The sequence below is a fragment of the Spea bombifrons genome, chromosome 1 (genome assembly GCF_027358695.1).
Source record: "Spea bombifrons isolate aSpeBom1 chromosome 1, aSpeBom1.2.pri, whole genome shotgun sequence".
In the NCBI taxonomy this organism is placed as follows: domain Eukaryota; kingdom Metazoa; phylum Chordata; class Amphibia; order Anura; family Pelobatidae; genus Spea; species Spea bombifrons.
Window position 1 is genome coordinate 149,034,213 of NC_071087.1, and position 20,961 is coordinate 149,055,173.

At 37.7% G+C, this 20,961-nt stretch overlaps 1 protein-coding gene across 1 annotated transcript in view; it reads left to right on the forward strand.

Moving 5' to 3' along the window:
• Positions 1-10,679, forward strand: part of ANKRD55 (ankyrin repeat domain 55) — a 30,935-nt gene extending 20,256 nt beyond the window's left edge. The window contains exons 5-11 of the mRNA XM_053448057.1: positions 326-386; positions 1,352-1,480; positions 4,362-4,546; positions 4,906-5,073; positions 5,840-6,495; positions 7,178-7,279; positions 10,122-10,679. Of these exons, the coding sequence (XP_053304032.1) occupies positions 326-386; positions 1,352-1,480; positions 4,362-4,546; positions 4,906-5,073; positions 5,840-6,495; positions 7,178-7,279; positions 10,122-10,381 (1,561 nt within the window). The 3' untranslated portion in view covers positions 10,382-10,679. The remainder of the gene's footprint in view (positions 1-325; positions 387-1,351; positions 1,481-4,361; positions 4,547-4,905; positions 5,074-5,839; positions 6,496-7,177; positions 7,280-10,121) is intronic.
• Positions 10,680-20,961: the final 10,282 nt, after the last annotated feature.

The window sequence follows — 20,961 nt, forward strand, 5'->3', positions numbered from 1 at the left end:
TCGTGCAGAGACTGATCTCTCTGATATGTTGATGAGGATTTTCCTTCTGTAATGGCACAAGAGAGCTAAAACTTGAGATGCTCCAGAGTGGGGATACACCGTAGGACAGGCTATAGAGTGTCTGTCTGTCTGTCTGTCAGTGAGTTCATCTCAAACTTGTTTTCAATGGCATCCATTAATGCAGCAACAACCTTTATATTGCGCACACACAATATTTGGAAGGAAAAGCATCACTTTGGGACTCTGTACATGATATTACTGACTGCTTTGTTAATTATAGTACATTTAAATATCGGTAACCTTAACTTGACTTGTTTTCTTGCAGGCTTTTAAATGTCCTGCTGCAACAGTCAACTTTAAGTGAGGTTAATCACCAGGACAATGAGGTGCGTAACTGCCTTAGCCGATCACATTTTAAGTTAGAAACATCTTGGCATTCAAACTGCAACAAAGTAGGTCCTCGCTGTGCTGTTTGGTGCCGGGCCATACGGTGCTCAGGAGATCCTGGGATACAAGCGCTGTGACTAATGGCTTCTTTTTCTGGTTTATTAATACCAGGCATGAATCAAATATTGCTGACTTATATGTAAAATTGTCTCTTTAGTATGAACGCGGGTAAGAATCATTATAGAGTTGATGGGATCTTGTGTTATGCGATTGAGTTACAGCAAAGTGTACAAAGGGTAGTGTGCTTTTATAGGCATAAAAATATACAATGTATTACACAAAACTAACACTTACCGCACACCAGAAGAAGAAAAATGTGTAGACAATTGCTGACAAACAGACACTGCGGATACAGTTTGGCATTGACGACCTTTCTCTATAGCGCAAGCCTGCATTCTTTCTTTTTGTCTAAGATATTTTGTGTGCCTACTATTCTATTGTATATCATAAAGATTGTATCTTGTAGGCCTCTTCGTATTGAAATATGTATTTTAAGTGCAACTCCAAAGATCAATGGTTTTTTTGCACGTTGGTCTATCTATTAACTTGAAGTTCTGTTCAGTACACTGTAATCTTTTTGGGGAGGCTCTACACATTTTCAAATAGGGGTCACAGCTGTCACAAGCCTCTGTCTTTATTTGAATTCAGTTTTAGCACAGCAGCCAAAGGTTACTTTACAGAGCAGCGGAACTAATTTTCAAAAAAGTAGAAAAGCAGACCCTCTCAGACTTGATAAATCATCCAAATGACTATTCATCCAAATCATCCAAACGTACATTCCATTTATGTTACATGTAAGTCACATCAACTCTTCCATCATGCCCTTTTTAAGTATGTGGTAGTTTATTTCATAGTTTTAGCTTTAGTCTGAACTGAAGTTTTTTTGTAATGATTTTCACGACAGGGGATGACGTCTCTTCACTGGGCCGCCTTCCATAACCGACCACAACATGCGCAATGCCTTTTACAAAAGGGAGCAGATCCTACTCTGGTTGACAAGGACTTCAAAACAGCTCTTCACTGGGCAGTACAGGTATAGAATGTGTTCTACATTATAAAAAGAATAATATGGAGCATCTTTATTTAAACTTTGATTTTTTTATGTGGATTATATTTTCCATTTTTTTAATTTCCATGTTCACATCAATAGTTCATGTCTTTGTCCTGCATTTTTGTTGAATATCACTTATCAAAGCACATAACAGATTTGAAAGTGTAATAGTCTTGTTTACTTTCATGTTATTTTGTTCATATGGGAAACTACATATTTTCTAGATGACGCTGTATCGTTGCAACCTTTGTATTTATTTCAGAATTGTTAATAGTTTAAACATCAGTTTCAAGAATTCTTTTGTTGAATTTAGAAAACCACTGTAATGATCATTTTAAGCCAACTTCAGCTGCTGAGTGTTTCAGAAACTTAAAAACAAAATGTACAAAAAGCAACAAAATAAATGACTGAACGCAAATGAGAAGTATGAAAAAAAATACCAAAGTACACAATGGAACGCTAAATTCTTCCAGCTGGAGGCAATGCATTTGAGCAGAACCTCTATAATAATGCTTTGGATTCACTCAGGGATTAAACACTCCGCTTAAAAGATCAATAGTTTTTGACTATATTAAATAGACTCAAATCTGTTTATACCAGAAACACAACGCAGGAAGATAGATAGCCTGCGTTTTTCCCCTGAGAGGTTTACTACGGTGAAGGTAAAAGAAAAGTAGTGGCCATATAATTTACTTAAGATGTACGAATCAAAATTAATTATCAGGAGAGAGATGAAAGGGGAAGATTTGTTATTTTACTTTGTAAGATCCAGAAATACAGTTTTTGTTTAGTTAATATCTATGCTCCTGATGTCTTTAGTAAAATTGACAAAATCCAACAGGATTTTGTTAGCTGGATGATTCAATCGTATTTTAGATGTCCAATAAGATTTTTGTAAAAAATTGAAAGGAGAGAGTAAAAATTAAAAATATTAAGCTTATCAATTGTGAAAAAATATGATTTTTTAGATTTCTGTCATATTTACCACTCTTTGGAAAGAGATTATTCTCGCTTCTAAATCCCTTTGTTCGTATTTGAAAATAGATTGGTTCTTGATAAACATTATAGAGTCAAAAAAGGTCCTGATCCAAGAAATAACTTGATTAGATCATAATGCGGTAATTATGGTACTGGCCACAGCTAACAAAAAAAACTGCAAAGGACAAGTTGGTGTTTAAATGATAATATCTTAAACAAAAAAGAAAATATCTCAAATTTATTGAATAATCTATCCAAGAAAATCACCAACTAGAACTAGATCTTGCCAAAGATCTGAAATCCAAAACAACATAAATGAATAAGAATTTGGAATATTTAAAACTTAAAGGTCTAATAAAAGTAATAAAGCTGATAATAATGCTAATAAACTAAAAGGTAAGATTTTCCAGAGGATATTTAAAAATCAAAACTAATGATGAGATATGTTTGACCCCAGAAAGAAATAGTGCCGCATTCAACACATTTTATCAAGATCTTTATAATTTCCAATTTGATAAACAAAAGGCTCATGTGCAAGAATACTATAAAAAGAAGAAAATGCCCAAGGTGTTGTCAGATCAATTCAATTTAATTAATAAACCCTTTATGCTGGAAAAGATTATTGGAGCTATAGATAATCTGAAGATTATTAAAGCACTGGGTCCAAGGGGATTTACTAATGAATTCTATAAAGTATTTAGCCTGAACATTTAACATTTAATTAATATTAAATGCCGGTATGATAGTTCATCAAAAAAGAGGACGCTAAATTTGGAAGCTAGTACCCGATGGAATCAGATATTATAAATTATCTTCACTTCTGTGGACAGTAGGAAAAGATAATAGATATAGGAATACCACAACTAAATCTTTAGTTTTTCACCAATATTTTTAATGAATTATTTGAATACATTTGATTTTAATAAAATGCAGAATAAAGTCCTAGAATGTCTCCCAATAGATGTCTTATAATGGATTATAGAGAATATCAAACAGTCAAGAGACCTGGGTATAGAATATTTAAGAGATCTCATTATAGATTCAGAAACCAAGGCTTCTACCAACTACAATCAGATTTCTCGCTGCCTAACAAGGACATTTTTCAGAGTGAAATCCTTTTCTGAATAAACATCTAAAAATTGACAACTCTAAATTTCTTGATCTTCTTTCAACTTTCTTTGCCCAGCCATAACCGATGAAAGCGATATCAAAATACTTGCAAACGATTAAGATGGGTAATACAATGAACAATTTCAAGGCATTTGAAACATGGGGAAAGGACCTGAATTGGAAGATTCCGGACGGGCTTCAGGCAGATGACCATGTCGACAGTGCATTTCACTGCCTAAATAATGTAGAAACATTCTTTAAAGGTCTAAACAGGTGGTATCTGGTGCCAGATTAGCTAAGATGTACAGATCGTCCACTCGGAATTGATGGAGTTGTGGCTGTAAAACAGGTGGCTTACATACAGTATATGGTGTAGCAGCCTAGAAATAAATAAACTGTGGAGGGATATATGTAAGCCTTTTCACCTAATAAGGTACTTCTACATTTAGAAAATACGTTATTTAATAATTTTAAAAACAGCTTAGAACTGGAAAAGTCTAAAATCCCCATTTGGTCAGACATGAGAGGTTAGACAGTGTACCAATGTAAAATAGAAAAAATAGACATTATAAAGCAAAATGGATTTGGACTGGTCAAATTTGGGATCTGGGGCAAGAATTAAGAAATTGGAACTCTGCCCCTCTTTTCAACTATAACTTAGTTATCATGTATGCCCATGCTACCATGGGCCCTGGGGCAAATGCCAGGTGTTAATTACTATAAGAATTAGTTAACAAAATGTCCCCATAGCTTTTCCCTTATACTGTGCTTTCAGAGTGGAAACAGAGCTCTGTGCTCAATCATCCTGGATCATCAGCAGGGTCAGTCCACGATCAACTATGATGATGAGAATGGGAAGACATGTATGCATATAGCGGCTGCTGCGGGTTACAGCGACATTATCTGTGAGCTGGCCAGAGTCCCCGAATGCAACCTGCAGGCTCTAGATGTGGATGACAGGTAAACAGTGAAAGCAAAATGTTCTGTATAGCGCTTGATATCTCAAAGTGTAAAACATTGTTACCACACTGAAAGTTTCAACACTAACCGCACCTGTCCAACTCAGGCGTTAGCATTTCAACATGTAATTGTTACAGAGGTATTTGTTTTAGATTACAAACTATTTCAATTTATTTGAGTTCAATGGCAGAGGGTTGGTGGGCACATCGTCGTAGCAAATTATTGCTACATACTAACTAAATAAACACATCACAATATCTGATTAGGGATATTGACAGGTTTCTTGTTTATGCGCTTGTAGATGGTGAAGCCGTGAGTAATTTAGTTTCTCTTTTTGTTTTGTTTAATTACCGTTCTAGGACTCCATTGCACTGGGCGGCAGCAGCAGGCAAATCAGAATGTGTCCAGACACTTTTAAACCTTGGTGTGGATATTAACCCCAGGGATATCAATGAGAATACTCCCTTGACATATGCCATGTACTGTGGTCACACAGCTTGCATTAAACTGCTTTCCCAGGAAAATAGGTAATTTTCCAATCCGTGAAACACCTTTTGTCTGCTAATGTAGTGAAAAGTAAACGAAACAAACAAATGCACTCTGGAGAATGACCGTAAGCTCTGGCTAGCAGGACCCTCTGTACCATCTGTCTCTGTTCGTTTAATTATGTAGTTGTGCAGAATTTCCATGTTTCAATGCCAGATCTACTAAGAGAAAAGCTAGTTTTTTAGGGTCATGCCTTGTGGTCCAAAAGTGTATCTCTAGCTACATGCACACAAGTCCTTTACATTATTAATAATGGTGTTATATAGCACTGCACAAAGGGTAGACAGGACATAGCAAGTAGTATATAACATAACAAGATGACAGAAACAACAGGTGAGGAGGGCCCGGCTCAAATGAGCTTACCTTGTGTTTTGGACCTCGCTGGACAATGGGCATATTTTGTGTGAGATAAATGTATTTTAGGCTAATTCATTAAACAGCAATGCGTGAGTGATATTATTACATTTTATCCCATTGCATTTACAAAGACCAACTCAGCTTGCCGTACACAAAAATCCACTGTAAATGCCATGAGCTGATTTTTTTCCCCACCATATACTGATCTTTTGAACTAAAATATATTGCCTGACTCAATTTTAGCTTATTATATTACGTATACAACAAACAATAAATGGAAACTCAATTCCAAAAACAAAATTCAACACAACCTCTTCTAAACATTATACCGTACATTTTCCGCATGCATTTCTTGATATTTCCACTAACTCTCAAATAATATAATTCCAGCAGACCAGACCCCTTTCAGACTCTTACATCACCAGGCAGTAAAGCCATGAGGAAAGAAGGACGTCTCACTGTGCTAAATCAGATATTTTCTTGCAAGAAAAAGAAAGCAGATAAAAAAGCACACCAGAAAGACAAACTCAGGTATGGAGAAGAGACCTCAGAGGTCGATGACATTATTACCACCTTTGACTGCATTCTGGACACAAACTGTAAAGATCCACCAGAGGAGATAGTAAATTCAGTCAATTGCAAAAAGAGAACTATGGAGTCCCAGAAATATCTTTTACCAGAAAATAAGCAAAACTGCAAAGGTCTTCCCCCAATAAGAACACAGAGTCTCCCACCGATTACTCTCGGACAAACGTTTTTAACATCATCACAAAGTGTGACTAATGCAACGCAAGGAAATGCATTTTATTTTGCACACAGATCTCAAAAGAGTAAAAGCGAGCATGATTTATTTGACAATAAAGTTAGTTGCAAAACTTTGCAAGACAATCCTTGGAATGTAGCAGCAAACCAAATCCTATCTAATAATGCATGGACTTCACCGCGCCAAGACAAAGTCATCATGGACCACGCTTTACATAAAAAATGTAATCATTTGGAGAGTCTATGTCCTCCTCGCCTTCCTCAGATGGAAAATACATATACAGGTAAATTAGAAATGTTCTGAAATTACACAACCAGGTTCACTTTTGGGTCACTTTTCACCATAATCATGTAATTTACAAAAATCATATAATTAGTTATGTTGATAAGCCACTTAGCAACATATTACAGAGGAAATGTCACTTTCCCCATATACCAATTATAGGAGGCACAAATTAGCCTAAAGTAAGGAGTCCCTGAGCTCCCTGACCTCTGGTGAAGACTCCAAGAGTATCCATCTTATCTTTCCAGAATGTTGTGTCTGACATGGCTCATGTTACTGCAGACCATTTGCATTGATGTCAGTCCTAACTGGTAGTCCTTTGATAAGGAGGTAGAGGTTTTTCCAGCCCCCCCCCCTTGTTCCAAGTCCATAAAGTTAACCCCATCATCAGAACCAGAACCTATAAGCATGCACGGATTATTGTTATTATTATGGCTTTTAATGGTAATTACAGATTAGAAAAATAAATAAACCTCATTTATCTAAAATGACATGTGTGAGTTTGGCAAACTTATTACGGGTATTATTTTAATAACAAGAATTGCATCATCCTGCACGTGCTGTGTTTCTATACAATATTTTGTTCCTCATGTCTCATGAATTGGTTATTAAACAAGGGTCACTATTGCCTGACTCTGTAAATGCTCCGGTTATCTCACTGTATAATCTCACTTTGCTTGTAGGCCATCATGTACTACAGTCATCCCAGGAAAAACAGAGGGTGAAAGAATTCCACATAGTGCGGAATAATTTAGCTCCAATACCGGATCACTGTGTTAAGAGAGGTAAGTAAATTGTATAGTTCAGCAACTCATTCCCGTTCACTCTGTGCTGTACATCTCCATGGTAGTATAGAGGACATATTATACAGCCCAGGGCAAAGCCGCAGATCTCTCATATGATGCTTAACAACTCCTATGTATCCCCCCTCAGTCAGTGAGCTGCCAATTGAAAATACAAGGCAGATTCTGACCCACAGGTCAGAAGCAAGTAAAGCAATAAAAATTTTAATTTTTTTCTCTTTTTTTAATTGGAGGAATATTTTTTTTTACAAAAAACATAAACTAAAATATTAGTAATTAAACGTTTAAAGGGGAACCTTTTTTTCAGTATGTGGCAAATGCACTGTGGAGCGCTCGCAGTCACTGACCTGGGGGCAATCACAAGACTGTGGCCCAACGGGCATCCTCCTGGCTAATGCTTCTGTAGAATACAGAATACATATCTATTTACATACATCTGAATATGATTTCTCTTAAACTCGCTTACACTATTTTATACATTAATATATGCATAAGCACATACTCAAATATGCACAGACACATATATATATATATACATACACACACATACATACCAACATAAATGCATGTTCACATAGTGGAGATCTGAATCTGTTTAATACGTACATAATTATCATTATCTTATTTTAAACACTAACATACACACATTTACATGTACTTGCATATATTGACACTTATACATGTACACACTCATATACAGGGCCGGCTCAAGACACAATGCCGCCTGGGGCGAAGTGTAAAATGCCGCCCCCCCCCCATTATCTACCCTTCCTCTCCCTCCCTCCCATCTACCCTATCCCCCCCTTGTACTTACCTTTCAGCAGTCCTGCAGCGAGTCTCCCTGATCGGTCTAGGTGCCGGCTTACAATGCTGAGTGCCGGAAATGACGAGACCGAGCTAAAGGGCTCTGAGAGGAGAGAGAGGGGCGCCGAGCGGGTACTGACAACTTGGTAAGCGAAAACCACTCGGCGCCCTCTCTCTCTTCCGCTTTAAAAAAAAAATGGGCTTGGGGCGGCAAAGTGTCGCCTCTTCAAAAGTCACACACCTACACTTGGTGCCCCCTCCCAGCTACAGTAGCTTTGTTTGCTTGGGGGGGGTAGTCTACTGCTCTGCTGCTTCCTCGTGGTCCATGCACACTGTCTGCATCTGCATCAAAAAGGCATTATATTCCTACACGGAGACCCCCCGGCCCGGGTACCTTAGTATTTCTCGGTTACTTGAAGCAAAAGAGAATAAAAACCTAAATAAAAAAAAGTTTTGCATGGGTGTCCCTTAGACCTTCTTTTACTTTGCTTTCAGTAAATCCATGGTCCGTTACAGCTGTGTGTCACCTTTTCTACCCATTCATATAAAAAGCAACTATGCTTTTCTTTTCAATATATAATAGAAATACTTTGTATAAAGTACTATGAAGAAATGCATTTGTGTCTGTAGCGAGAGCCACCATTCTCACAAAAGAAGAAAGAATGTCTTGGTGGTCTGACTCTTCTTACTCCAGATTCCTAAGCCCTTTATATCATGTGAAATACACTGGTCTATGTGCAGAAAGTAAACAAAATCAAGGAATAAACAAATATTTCAAATTCATTTAAATCCGAGTTTCAGACCTTCATAAAAATCACAACATTAAAGCATTACAAGAATCAAAACTCATCAACAATGGTTTAGAAAATTTGACTAATTGGTTCAATACAAATTCATGAAAATATATTCGTTTTTACATTTTGCTAAATTAATATTTGTCAGTTACTTCTTTGTTTCTTTGTCTGTTTGAGATGAAGGAGCCCACGGTCATAATACTTCACAAGGTTCTGTATTTTATAGTGTTAATTGTTTGTTTTTGTTCTACTTTCACGTTTAAGTTTTGGTGCTTACGGTGAAATGATACAAACTGCTCTATTTGAAACACCAATTTAAATAATTTGAGTATTTTTTATTCTTTGTTCTCAAACTAGCAGGTGAATTCAGATCTGTAAATAAATATGTCTGATAAAATAATGATTGCATAAATTTACATTTTCCTGATATAGCTGGAGGAGTTTTAAAACACAGTTTTTGCCCATAATTTAAAATATTCTGGGAAATGTACATCTCAATAAGCATTTTAACAAATTTTGGCTTTGCATGACTGTTCCTTTAATGTAGAATCAGATTTTGTTGGGGGAACAATATAAAATATATTCAGGGGTGGACTAGTGGTAGAGGCAGGGGGTGCAATCGCAAACACCCCTTCTAACACTAATCCTTCAAACGGGGCCAATTTAGACTGGAACACACGTGGAGGCAGGAGCGCAGTGGGGTCACCTAACTAGAAAGAGCTTCAGGACAGAAAAGTGCATGAGATGTGAATAGATATGATGAAGTGGGTCAGGAAAAAGGAGCAGGCTAGATGCCGGAATGGGTCTTACCTGCCATCAAATTCTATGTTTCTATGTATCAGATACCTAATCATTTAGAGTGTGTGCAGTATAAAATCATTCATTTTGCACGAGCATTGCACCGTCTTTGCTTTATGTATCAATGTCATTCTGTGTGAGTTTGGCAGACCCCATACACTGCCAAAGCTTTGAGAAACTGTTGAAACTATACAAGTAAAGGGATATTATAATATGATTTGTATCTCTTACATAAGTCATTATCAGCGATATACACAATCAGAGTTTATAGCTCATATAATGTTTCGCAGTGGTGTCAATATTACAAGCTAAAATCGGTGATGTTGACAGTTCCCCTGTAAGTCTAACCCAATACAATCTACCAGTTGGCGTGTGCCATGTTTCTGATCACAACCAATAAATACTGTAAATATCTTTCCTTTTTCCAGTCCAGTTGCCATCTGGTCAAGTCTGTCAGGGTGTCAAGAAGTCTATGTCTCTGCCTTCAAACTCTTTAAGAATTGGACCTAATCTATCACCGTTAATCATCTCTAAACCCCAGAGTCACTCGCTTTACTCCTTCTTGCCTGTTCTAAGACGAGAACCTCTCAGATCAACTCGAGTGCTCCCAGCCATTCCAAGCCAGAAAGGGCACAATGCAACAGAAAGCCTTATGCAATCTCCAAAGAAACTGGATCCCAGTGACTAATTGGTGGTCAGAAACATGGAGTTATACAGTGTATTTTATGTATCTCAATATATCTCAATCTGCAAGGCAAGAATCGATGTGAGAAACTTGTATCTATCCTTGAGAAAGAATATAATTTATGTTTTTACTATTTTTTAAAAGGTAATCATTTTTATAAGTTATTATTTTGCGATCTCCCATGCCAAAAATATGTGAAACTATTGCAGAAGCTTTTAAAGATATTGGTCAATTGACATTATGCATATTAAATTGTATTTATTTTTTAAATTCAATCATTTACTTTAATTGTCCAATAAAATTTAAAACAAAACAAAGCAAATATCAAATGATATTGTGTTATTATATTTTTTCAGGCAGCTGCATATTAGCCATGCGTATGCGTTCTTGCTCTGTTGTTTTAGCCAAATCTACTAGACAAACACCCTGAGTCCTTATCCTACTGGCTTGTACTAAAAAATTAAATGACAAAGTCTTTATCACCCAGCCTGACTCTGTGACTAATGAAAGCCTATGGAGGAACGGACTTCATTAGCATTGCCATAAGGAAATAGCGCAGCGTTTTGGCAGCCTCCTGGTCTGCAGATGACGATTTACTAGCAGGATGGTAATACAATCAGACATATTGGAAATTAACTGACAAATTAAAGACAAATGCCCTATGGTTCTAGGTTAGAAACACCTTACCCCTAACTGCAGAACTACTTTGTACAACATAATTTAAAATAGTTTATAAAATAAACAAATAATTAACTGCCAAATATACTTGTTTTGGAGGGTAGATCAGACCCTGAAACTTCCCTACCATGGAGGGTCTCAGCTGTTGTGAGTATTCCAGAGGTCCAAAGCAAACAAAATACTAAAAGAGATTTTTACATTTAAACAAAAGCTAAAAGGGTAAAACTATTAACATGAATTTCAACACACTAATCTGGTTGAAAAAATGTAGATTGATCAAAATTGGAAATGTTTTAGGAGATCATCGATAAATACATGACAGACAAAGCAGATGACAGAAAAAAATAGTTTGGAGACATTTACATTTTTTACTAGTGTTTTATTGCAACTGTCCATGCCATATTTGGCTGTTTTAGAACAGCTTTGCTACTTTAAATGTTTGAGTACTATAATAATTTTCTACCTAATATTTTAAGGCTGCCAACAGTCTAGGACAGTCTCAGCGACTGGGCTTATGATCCAACTGCCATCTGTCCCTGCAGGGTCTGTGCTGCCCACATCGCTACACAATTCCAGTATTGGGTGCCATGCATGTAAGACTGCATTGAGGGACATCGTGGGAAAGTCCTAATGTTACATCACAAGTCTTATTGAGCCTTGGAAAGGAGAATGTTTGTAATTATGCTGTATGTACTATATGATTGCTTAGGTTCCTTTTAAAGTATGTGAAAACTAGATTGTGCATTCGGATTCGTGCAAATTGGTAAATTCGATTCGTATGAACTCACGTAATTGAGGCCAGACCCCCACACAAATCAGAGGAAAACTAAGCAAAAAGCTCTGACTATTTGTCCTAAATATGTAGGCCCACATACACTCTCACTCATTCTCTCTCATTCTTGTTCACGCTCTCTCTCACGCTCTCTAAATGTTTCCATACCTTCTCTGCCGACCACTTCCACTTCTCTGCCGACTCTCTTCTTTTCTATCTTGTATCTGCTATCTTCAATCTTCTATCTTTGTCCGCATCTTTGCGGACATAATCCAGTGGAAAATGCAGGCATCACTTTGCCCTAAGTTGCCCAGGGCAATATGGCAGCGCTTTCAATATTGAATTCAGCGCTTGAATATATGTATTGTAAGAAGCGCTGTGTAAATTGTTGGCACTATATAAATAAAACATAATAATAATAATAATAATAATAATAATAATAATTGGATTAAGAGATCTTAGTTATGAAGAGTCTAAAAAGTTCCATTTATATATGCTAGAAAATGGGCGCCTTTGAAGGGATATTATAATGTTGTATAAATATGTGCATGACCAATATAAAGAGTTACCTGTTCATTAATAGATATGTACAAAGAACAAGAGTTAATTCTCTGAGACTGGAAGAGCAAAGATTTCATAGACAACAAAGAAAGAGATTCTTTACAGTAAGAGCAATAAAGGTATTGAATTACCTGCCAAGAGAGGTGGTGCTATTAAATACAATGGATGTCTTCAAAAAGAGTCTGGATATATTTTTAGAGAAGCAGAACATACAGGGCTATAAATATTAGAACAAACATTTATATTTAGAGCTAATGGATCCAAGAAGAAATCTGATATCATTTTGGAGTCAAGAAAGATTTTTCCCCCTAAGTGGCAAAATCTGTAAAATAGCTTAATTAGTTTTTTTTTTTTTTGCCTCCCTTTGGATAAAAAGCAGGGAAGATGTGGCGGATTGGCTGCGTGGCAACCATTTCTTTGGCCTCTCTCCTGCATCTGTCTAAAGTTAACCTGCCATCAGATGTTGTCTCCAATCTGTTGTCATATCATACATTGAAGGCCTGGGAGCGTGTTAGACGTCGCCTGGGCTTGGAGGTTCATTATTCCCGGTTCTTGCCCCTAGTTCGTAACCCGCAGTTTCAGCATGGCAGGGAGGATGTTGTCTTTAGACGACTCGTCTGGGCGGGGGGTCGTGCCATTGGTGACTTCCTTGACCCACGAGAGGGTAAATTATTGTCCTTCTTGTGGTTCTAATCTAAATACTCTACTATTCAGATTCACCCTATTCACTACAGCTCCGTAACTATGTTAACACACTACTTCCTTACCTTTCTGGGGCTAATTCCAACAACCCCTTAGACCAGATAACGATATTATCCTCCACCACAATGCTCACAATGTCTACAATATATAATCTGATCAATCATCGATTGGGGGGTCCCAAAGAAGAGGTATTACCTTCTGGAAAGCTGATTTTCCGAATCCGAGTCCAAAACAGGTTCTCCAGGCGTACACATGCAATTCTAAAGTCTTGGTGTCTAGGGACTATAGTGAAATGTCCCTTAAGATCTTGCATAAAGCATATGTCACCCCCAAGCTCCGGTTTTTAATGGGCTTATCAGATCATTCCCGGTGTTTAAAGTGCCACTTACCTGAGGCCGATCTTCTTCATGGCCTATGGTCCTGTAGCTCTATTGTCCCATTTTGGGACACACTGCAATTGTACATCACAGACACTCTGGGCATTCGTTTTGTAATTTCTGTAGAATGGGCAATTTTTGGTATACTCCCGAACATGTTCCTCCCCCAGTAGCGAGAGCTAAATCTCTATTGCTCACTCTCTCGGCAGTGGCAAAATGGGCAATATTGTCACAATGGATTGCTCCTCCATGTTACCTCTGGTCCTGTCGCGGTTGCGCTTTTTGTTTCAAATGGATTGGCTTCAAGCCGTTCTTCATAAAGAGAGCAAAGTAAAATTTCTGTTTAACCGTTGGTCCCCATTTATCGCGACACTGGATAGTGATACCAGGCTGTCGTTATTTCAAACATTTAATACCACAGAATTGTATTGCCTTCAGGTCTTGAAAGGTACTCGCCCCATACCAGGGTTTTGATCTCATTGATGGGCGGGATACGTACATGTTGTGGCCCGAGGTTTTGCATCTGTAGAGGTAATAACATCTTTGGGGAATGGGGATTTTTTTTATGCCTTATGGTTGATTCCATGATCATCCGCCTAACTTTACTTTCGGTCTCCAAAATTATTCTTTGCACTGTATGCCATACTGGAATTGTACATCGCTTGTATCTGTATATGTCTTTTATGTCAACACGTCAACATGTCTATATGCAACTTTGTTCTTATGTTATATGCTTCGTCTTCTCCGTGTAATAAAGAAGTTTTTTTTTAAAAAAGCAGGAAAGATAAGTAAAAGGGTTGAAGTTGATGGACTTAGTATATTGTATTTTAGCTTTAAAATGCAACATTAAATATATCAGCTTGTTTCATAACTTGGGATGACAGGGTGTCACGACACTTAATTGCATTAGCATTATAAGATTTCATTGAACTGCAGTGCATCCTCTTATTAAACATTCCCAGCAATTATTAAATGCACTTGGAGTCTAGCCCAGTCCATAAAAAATGCAGAGAATGCCTGGCAATCATAAATACATGTCAAACACACATTGCCACAGGTAACAAATTCAAAAACAAGTTAACAGATGCTAAACCACTATATTATAGACTATGACATTGCAGTAATGTTTTGCCAGATCGCTTTACTGGAAGAATACAGATCGCAAAGTGGTTCTAATCATTCCCATCAAAGCAGTCAAAATGGATTGTTTTACAGTCAACATCACAAATGAGCTAACTGGGTGTTTCTATCGTCTGGTTAATGTACACAGATGTATATGCGTTATGGGAGGAAATAGCTATTGAGCTTGCCAGTTAAAACTGCAGATACTGTATATCATGAATTGTCAATATCATTTATCAACATAGGATTGCCTTAAGGTTAAAATATTATAAAATAGCCAACTGCAATTTGTGCATATATTAATAGAAAGATACACCTGACCATTACACCAACAAGGATTTTGCTGACATTGCATTCTATATACATGGATATTAATGTGTAGTAGCCCCCCCTTGCAGCTGTAACAGCTTTCACTCTTCTGGGATGGCTTTCCACAAGATTTTGGAGTGTTTCTGTGAGAATTTTGTGCATTCATCCAATAGAGGACAGATGCAATTTCTGTTTCAGTTCATCCCAAAGGTGTTCGATGGGGTTGAGGTCAGGGCTCTGCGTGCAGCAAGTCAAATTCTTCCACACCAACTCATCCAACCATGTCTATATGGACCTTGCTTAAAATGTTCCTACACTGGTAGTAAGGGGACCAAACCCTGATTTCAATTAAGAGGCATGTCCCAATACTTTTGTCCATATAGTGGTGCACAAAGCAAGGTCCATAAAGACATAATTGAATGAGTTTGGTGTGAAAGAGCTCTCTGCACCTAATGTATCAGTTTGTCTTAGTCTGTCAATTCTTGTCATAACCCTTGAATATATGCATTGTATTAAGCGCTGCGTAAACTGTTGGCGCTATATAAATAAAAGATAATAATAATAATAATAATAATAATAACTGGCCGGCACAGAGCCCTGACCTCAACCCCATCCCAACACCTTTGGGAATAAATGGATCGGAGATTGCGAGACAGGTCTCGTCCAACATCAGTGCCTGACCTCACAAACGCTTTACTGGATGGATAAGCAAAAATTCCCACAGAAACGCTCCCAAATCTCCAAGAAGAGTGGAAGCTGTTATAGCTACAATGGGGGGGGGGTCAACTACATACATATTAATGTCTCTGTATTTAGAATGTGATGTCATCAAAGTCCATGTTGGTGTAATGGTCAGGTGTCTCAATACTTTTGTCCATATAATGTATGTAGATACAAAAAGATATTTATGTATTATTATTTATTGTTTTATATAGCGCCATCAAATTCCTTAGCGCTGTATAATGGGTAGACAGGACATAACAAGTAGTATGTAACATAACAATTTGACTTACAGAAACAACAGGTGAGGAGGGCCCTGCTCAAAGGAGCTTACAATCTAGAGGGAGTTAGGGTGTCAGTTTTAGTCCAGATTCATCTTTTTACAGCTCTGTAATACACCATAAGGCAGTCAGGGTATTTTATGCATTTTTTATTTTATTTTCCGGGATCACTCTGTAAAAACTGGATTGTAACATAAAATGCCATGAAACAAGCATCAATAATATAAAAAAACTGAATGGTCAATGCTCTGCAACTGCTCATAAAATGGACCATAACCTCAATATTATATATAAAGGATTCATTGTGTATATTCTACAGGATACTATGTATGGTATTTTTATATCTTCTCGTAGGGTTTTTATACCAATCCTGGGTAAATGGACAAACTCTGTAGGCCACACAGTATATTTTAAGAACCTCAGGGTCACCTCAGGATACAGTTATTAACAAGGACACCACATCTGAAATACCCAGATATGCATATCTTAAAGGGCATATTATAACAAAATGAGGAACAGTTTCAGCAGTAATTTTAATAGACTCGTGCCATCTCCTAAACCTATTTGCATGGTACTTCCTCAAAAGAATGGGCCATTTTGAAATATCTGACATTCTCAATTCCTCTATACACCAATTCACATCCTGACTCAATCACATATGGAATATACTACCCTATAAACAGTTTATGTTTATGACCCCTATTTGTCATTGGGTTCTCCATTAAAGGTCTACAGTGTGAAACAGACAGGTATGTTCCACATTTATACACATTATGACACTTGTTAACATACAATTGGAATTTATAGTTGTGCATAAAGAAAATTAGTTCTTTTGTTTGAGAAAGATCCAAAATTCTTGCATAGGGCATCTAACACCAGGATCCTCTCCTGCTGGTTAACAAGTTTTAAACTTCAATTTTATCTATATTGTCACCCCTAGAAGGAAGGCATGCCTGTAGCCTTATACAGTGGGGCAAAAAAGTATTTAGTCAGCCACCAATTGTGCAAGTTCTCCCACTTAAAAAGATGAGAGAGGCCTGTAATTTTCACCATAGGTACACTTCAACTATGAGAGACAGAATAGGGGGGAAGAATACAGGAAATCACATTGTAGGATTTCTAATGAATTTATTGGTAAATTAAGTATTTGGTCACCTACAAACAAGCAAAATATCTGGCTCTCACAGACCTGTAACATCTTCTTTAAGAGTCTCCTCTATGGCACCTGTTTGAACTTGTTATCAGTATAAAAGACACCTGTCCACAACCTCAAACAGTCACACTCCAAACCCCACTATGGCCAAGACCAAAGAGCTGTCGAAGGACACCAGAAACAAAATTGTAGACCTGCACCAGGCTGGGAAGACTGAATCTGCAATAGACAAGCAGCTTGGTGTGAAGAAATCAACTGTGGGAGCAATTATTTGAAAATGGAAGACATACACGACCACTGATAATCTCCCTCGATCTGGGGCTCCACGCAAGATCTCACCCCGTGGTGTTATAATGATCACAAGAACGGTGAGCAAAAATCCCAGAACCACACTGGGGGACCTAGTGAATGACCTGCAGAGAGCTGGGACCAAAGTAACAAAGGCTACCATCAGTAACACACTACGCCGCCAGGACTCAAATCATGCAGTGCCAGACGTGTCCCCCTGCTTAAGCCAGTACATGTCCGGGCCCGTCTGAAGTTTGCTAGAGAGCATTTGAATGATCCAGAAGAGGATGGTCAGATGAAACCAAGGTAGAACTTTTTGGTAGAAACTCAACTCGTCGTGTTTGGAGGAGAAAGAATGCTGAGTTGCATCCAAAGAACACCATACCTACGGTGAAGCATGGGGGTGGAAACATCATGCTTTGGGGCTGATTTTCAGCAAAGGGACCAGGACGACTGATCCGTGTAAAGGAAAGAATGAATGGGGCCATGTATCGTGAGATTTTGAGTGAAAACCTCCTTCCATCAGCAAGGGCATTGAAGATGAAATGTGGCTAGGTCTTTCAGCATGACAATGATCCCAAACACACCGCCCGGGCAACGAAGGAGTGGCTTCTTAAGAAGCATTTCAAGGTCCTGGAGTGATTTATGGACTTTGTTGTCTCATTCTGTCTCTCATAGTTGAAGTGTACCTATGGTGAAAATTATAGGCCTCTCTCATCTTTGTAAGTGGGAGAACTTGCACAATTGGTGGCTGACTAAATACTTTTTTGCCCCACTGTATATCTAAGATAACCACATTTATGTTAACCCATAGCAGCTGAGCTTTTTCTATGTTTTTGATATCATGTTCCCATATTATTATTACCGGTATAATTTATTGTTTATATAGCGCCATCAAATTCCGTAGCACTGTACACTGTACATAGTTACATAGTTCATAAGGTTGAAAGACCTAAGTCCATCAAGTTCAACCCTTCTACCTAACCTTCCTATTCTTGATCCAAAAGAAGGGGAAAAAAACCCTAATTAAGCTACTTCAAATTCTGCCATCAGGGGAAAAAATTCCTTCTGGACTCCAAGAGGCAATCAGATTTCTCCTTGAATCAAGAAGCTCTAAAATATTAATGTTATTTTATTTATATCCCTGTATGTCATGCCTGAGAAAATATCGAGACCCCTTTTGAAGGTAACACCACCTCCCTTGGCAGTGAATTCCATACCTTTATTGTCCTCACTGTAAAGAATACCTTCCTTTGTCGTCTATAATCCCTTCCTTTGTCGTCTATGTAACATAACAGTTTGACTTACAGAGAAAACAGGTGAGGAGGGCCCTGCTCAAACGAGTTTACAATCTAGAAGCCTTAATGCAGCGTCCTCCACACATACTATTTTGTATAATTCGTACAAGTTGTATTATAGATAACGAATTGCAACATTTTGTAAGTTTTGTTAGTCGCTGAACAGAGAAATGTATCAATTTATCAATTGAGCGGTGAAGAAGCTTTACAGAGTAGAAAGAGAGCAGAGCACCCAGGCACCCTGTACAACTTCTTCACTGCGTAGTCCCTCGCCTTTCTCCTCATCTCTCTTATTTCTTATTATCTCTCCCCTTTCTCCCCATCACTCTTATTTCTCATTATCTTCCTCTTTCTCCCCTTCTGATGACAATCATTATACAATACTGATAGATATCTTTTAATAATTCTGTAATGTAATCCTTACATATCCTAAGCATGTGGCATATATCTTGTAAAGGGTTATTGAGGGGTAAGATTTGTTTACAATATGAATAATTTCCTGAAGCATTGCTATTTCCTCTGGAATTCTGTCTTTTTTACTGTCATGTTACTGTGTACTGATTAATGTACTTTACAAGAAATGAGACATTAAAGCAGCTGAGAAGCTGATTGTTTTACTGAAAACAAATGGTTTAATGATAGTATATTTAAACTTTTTCAGCACTAAAGATAAGTGCATTTTGAATAGTACAAAGGGTTCAATGTTCGAGTTGCACTTGTGAGTTAAATACACTGTGCACTTGTTATCACAGTATACATATAATGGTAATTTGTTTTTGGTATTTATTAGGTTACAGAAAGTGTGTCCATTTATAAGGCAGGGCTGCTCTTTATCTTTGTCACTGTATGCAATTGTTTGGAGCCTCTGCTTTGTGCCATTCATTTAAAATGAGGTTTTTATGGGAATTACTGTAGGGAAGTTCCACTATAAGGTAGGATAAGGATAATTGATGATTTTATTTGATCACATAATATGAAGAGGTGTCCTGAAATGTCCTGTATTTCCCTACTTCTCCAGGACGACTAGGTTTGCCTATTTTTTCCCTGTCTTACCAGGCGTCCCAAAGTACCCATATCCAAGCATGGCATGTTCCAGCAGGTACCCAGAGATGGCCAACTTGGAGAGATCCTTAATGGCCTTAGACGATCCTTCCCGTTATGCATGAATTCCCCTTTTTTTAGAATGAATTATCCTTCCATACCTAATTCACTATGAATTTAGGATAAATTCACACACTCCGTAGTCTTCCGTTCCTCCTTAACCTACTTTTTAAAAACTAGGCCTTTCCATTGGGTATGCAAACCGCCAGTTTTTTTATCCTGGCTGACCTCAGCGTTCTCCGATATGGGGATTTGTGTTCTGCTATATGCAGCTAACAAGTATCGGGAGCAGGGTAGGGTTTTATGTGCTCAAGTGACTTAAATAAACTACTTCAAAAGATTGTGCTGGGGTCGAGAAGGGCTATTGCCTCGTTTCGCACCAGTTTCCTTGGTCCTAGATAAAATAAAGAGAACCTATTCATAGATAAAGTTACCTCACTCATTCATAAAACTCCCAAGTCATTTTGTAAACATTGTCCCCACGGCTGCTGTGTCCGCATACTTAATAATAGAGATGTTATTTAGCTCCCTTGCCTTCTTCTTGTCTGGAACATAAGACCCAAATGGAATATTCCTGCTGACGAGATCATTCCTTTGGTTGGTGCAGTGGTAAGAACACTATATATTTGCTAACAACCCATATGATATATTTTTTCTATCTAATACATAAAAGTAATAATTATGAAATGTTGCAGGAGGGGGGACCAGAGGGACCAGAGGGTCTAGGACTGGCCCCATAAGGGATTAAATATTGATTTTGAATTTTTGGAATGTCTTCTTTCCCAAAAATATGTAATATTTGGACTATTCTTTAAACATGCTAACTGTCTTAATGCCAGAACACAAGTGGTTTTTTTTTGTGCTACTTCATTGTTTATTATTATTATTTTTAATAAATCTCAATAAAAAGTACAAAAAATAAAACATGTATTTCGGGGGAGGGAAAGAACAGAAAAATAAGATGAAAAAGAAAAGACAGCTGAAAGTACAAGGTTCAATATCCTAACGTACAAATTCTCTGGTGGACTTTGTATCCTGACAGCGTGTGCATCACAGCAGACCAGGCTTTCAGAGGGATATCCAAACAGTGCTTTCCCACTAAGTGCAGAGCAGCTGCCGATATCCGGCTAATACACAGAAACAAGCTAATGCGATATAATTAAGAGAAAAAAGTAAGTGAACGGAAACAGAATCAGCTGGCTTGATACATATTAGTTACAC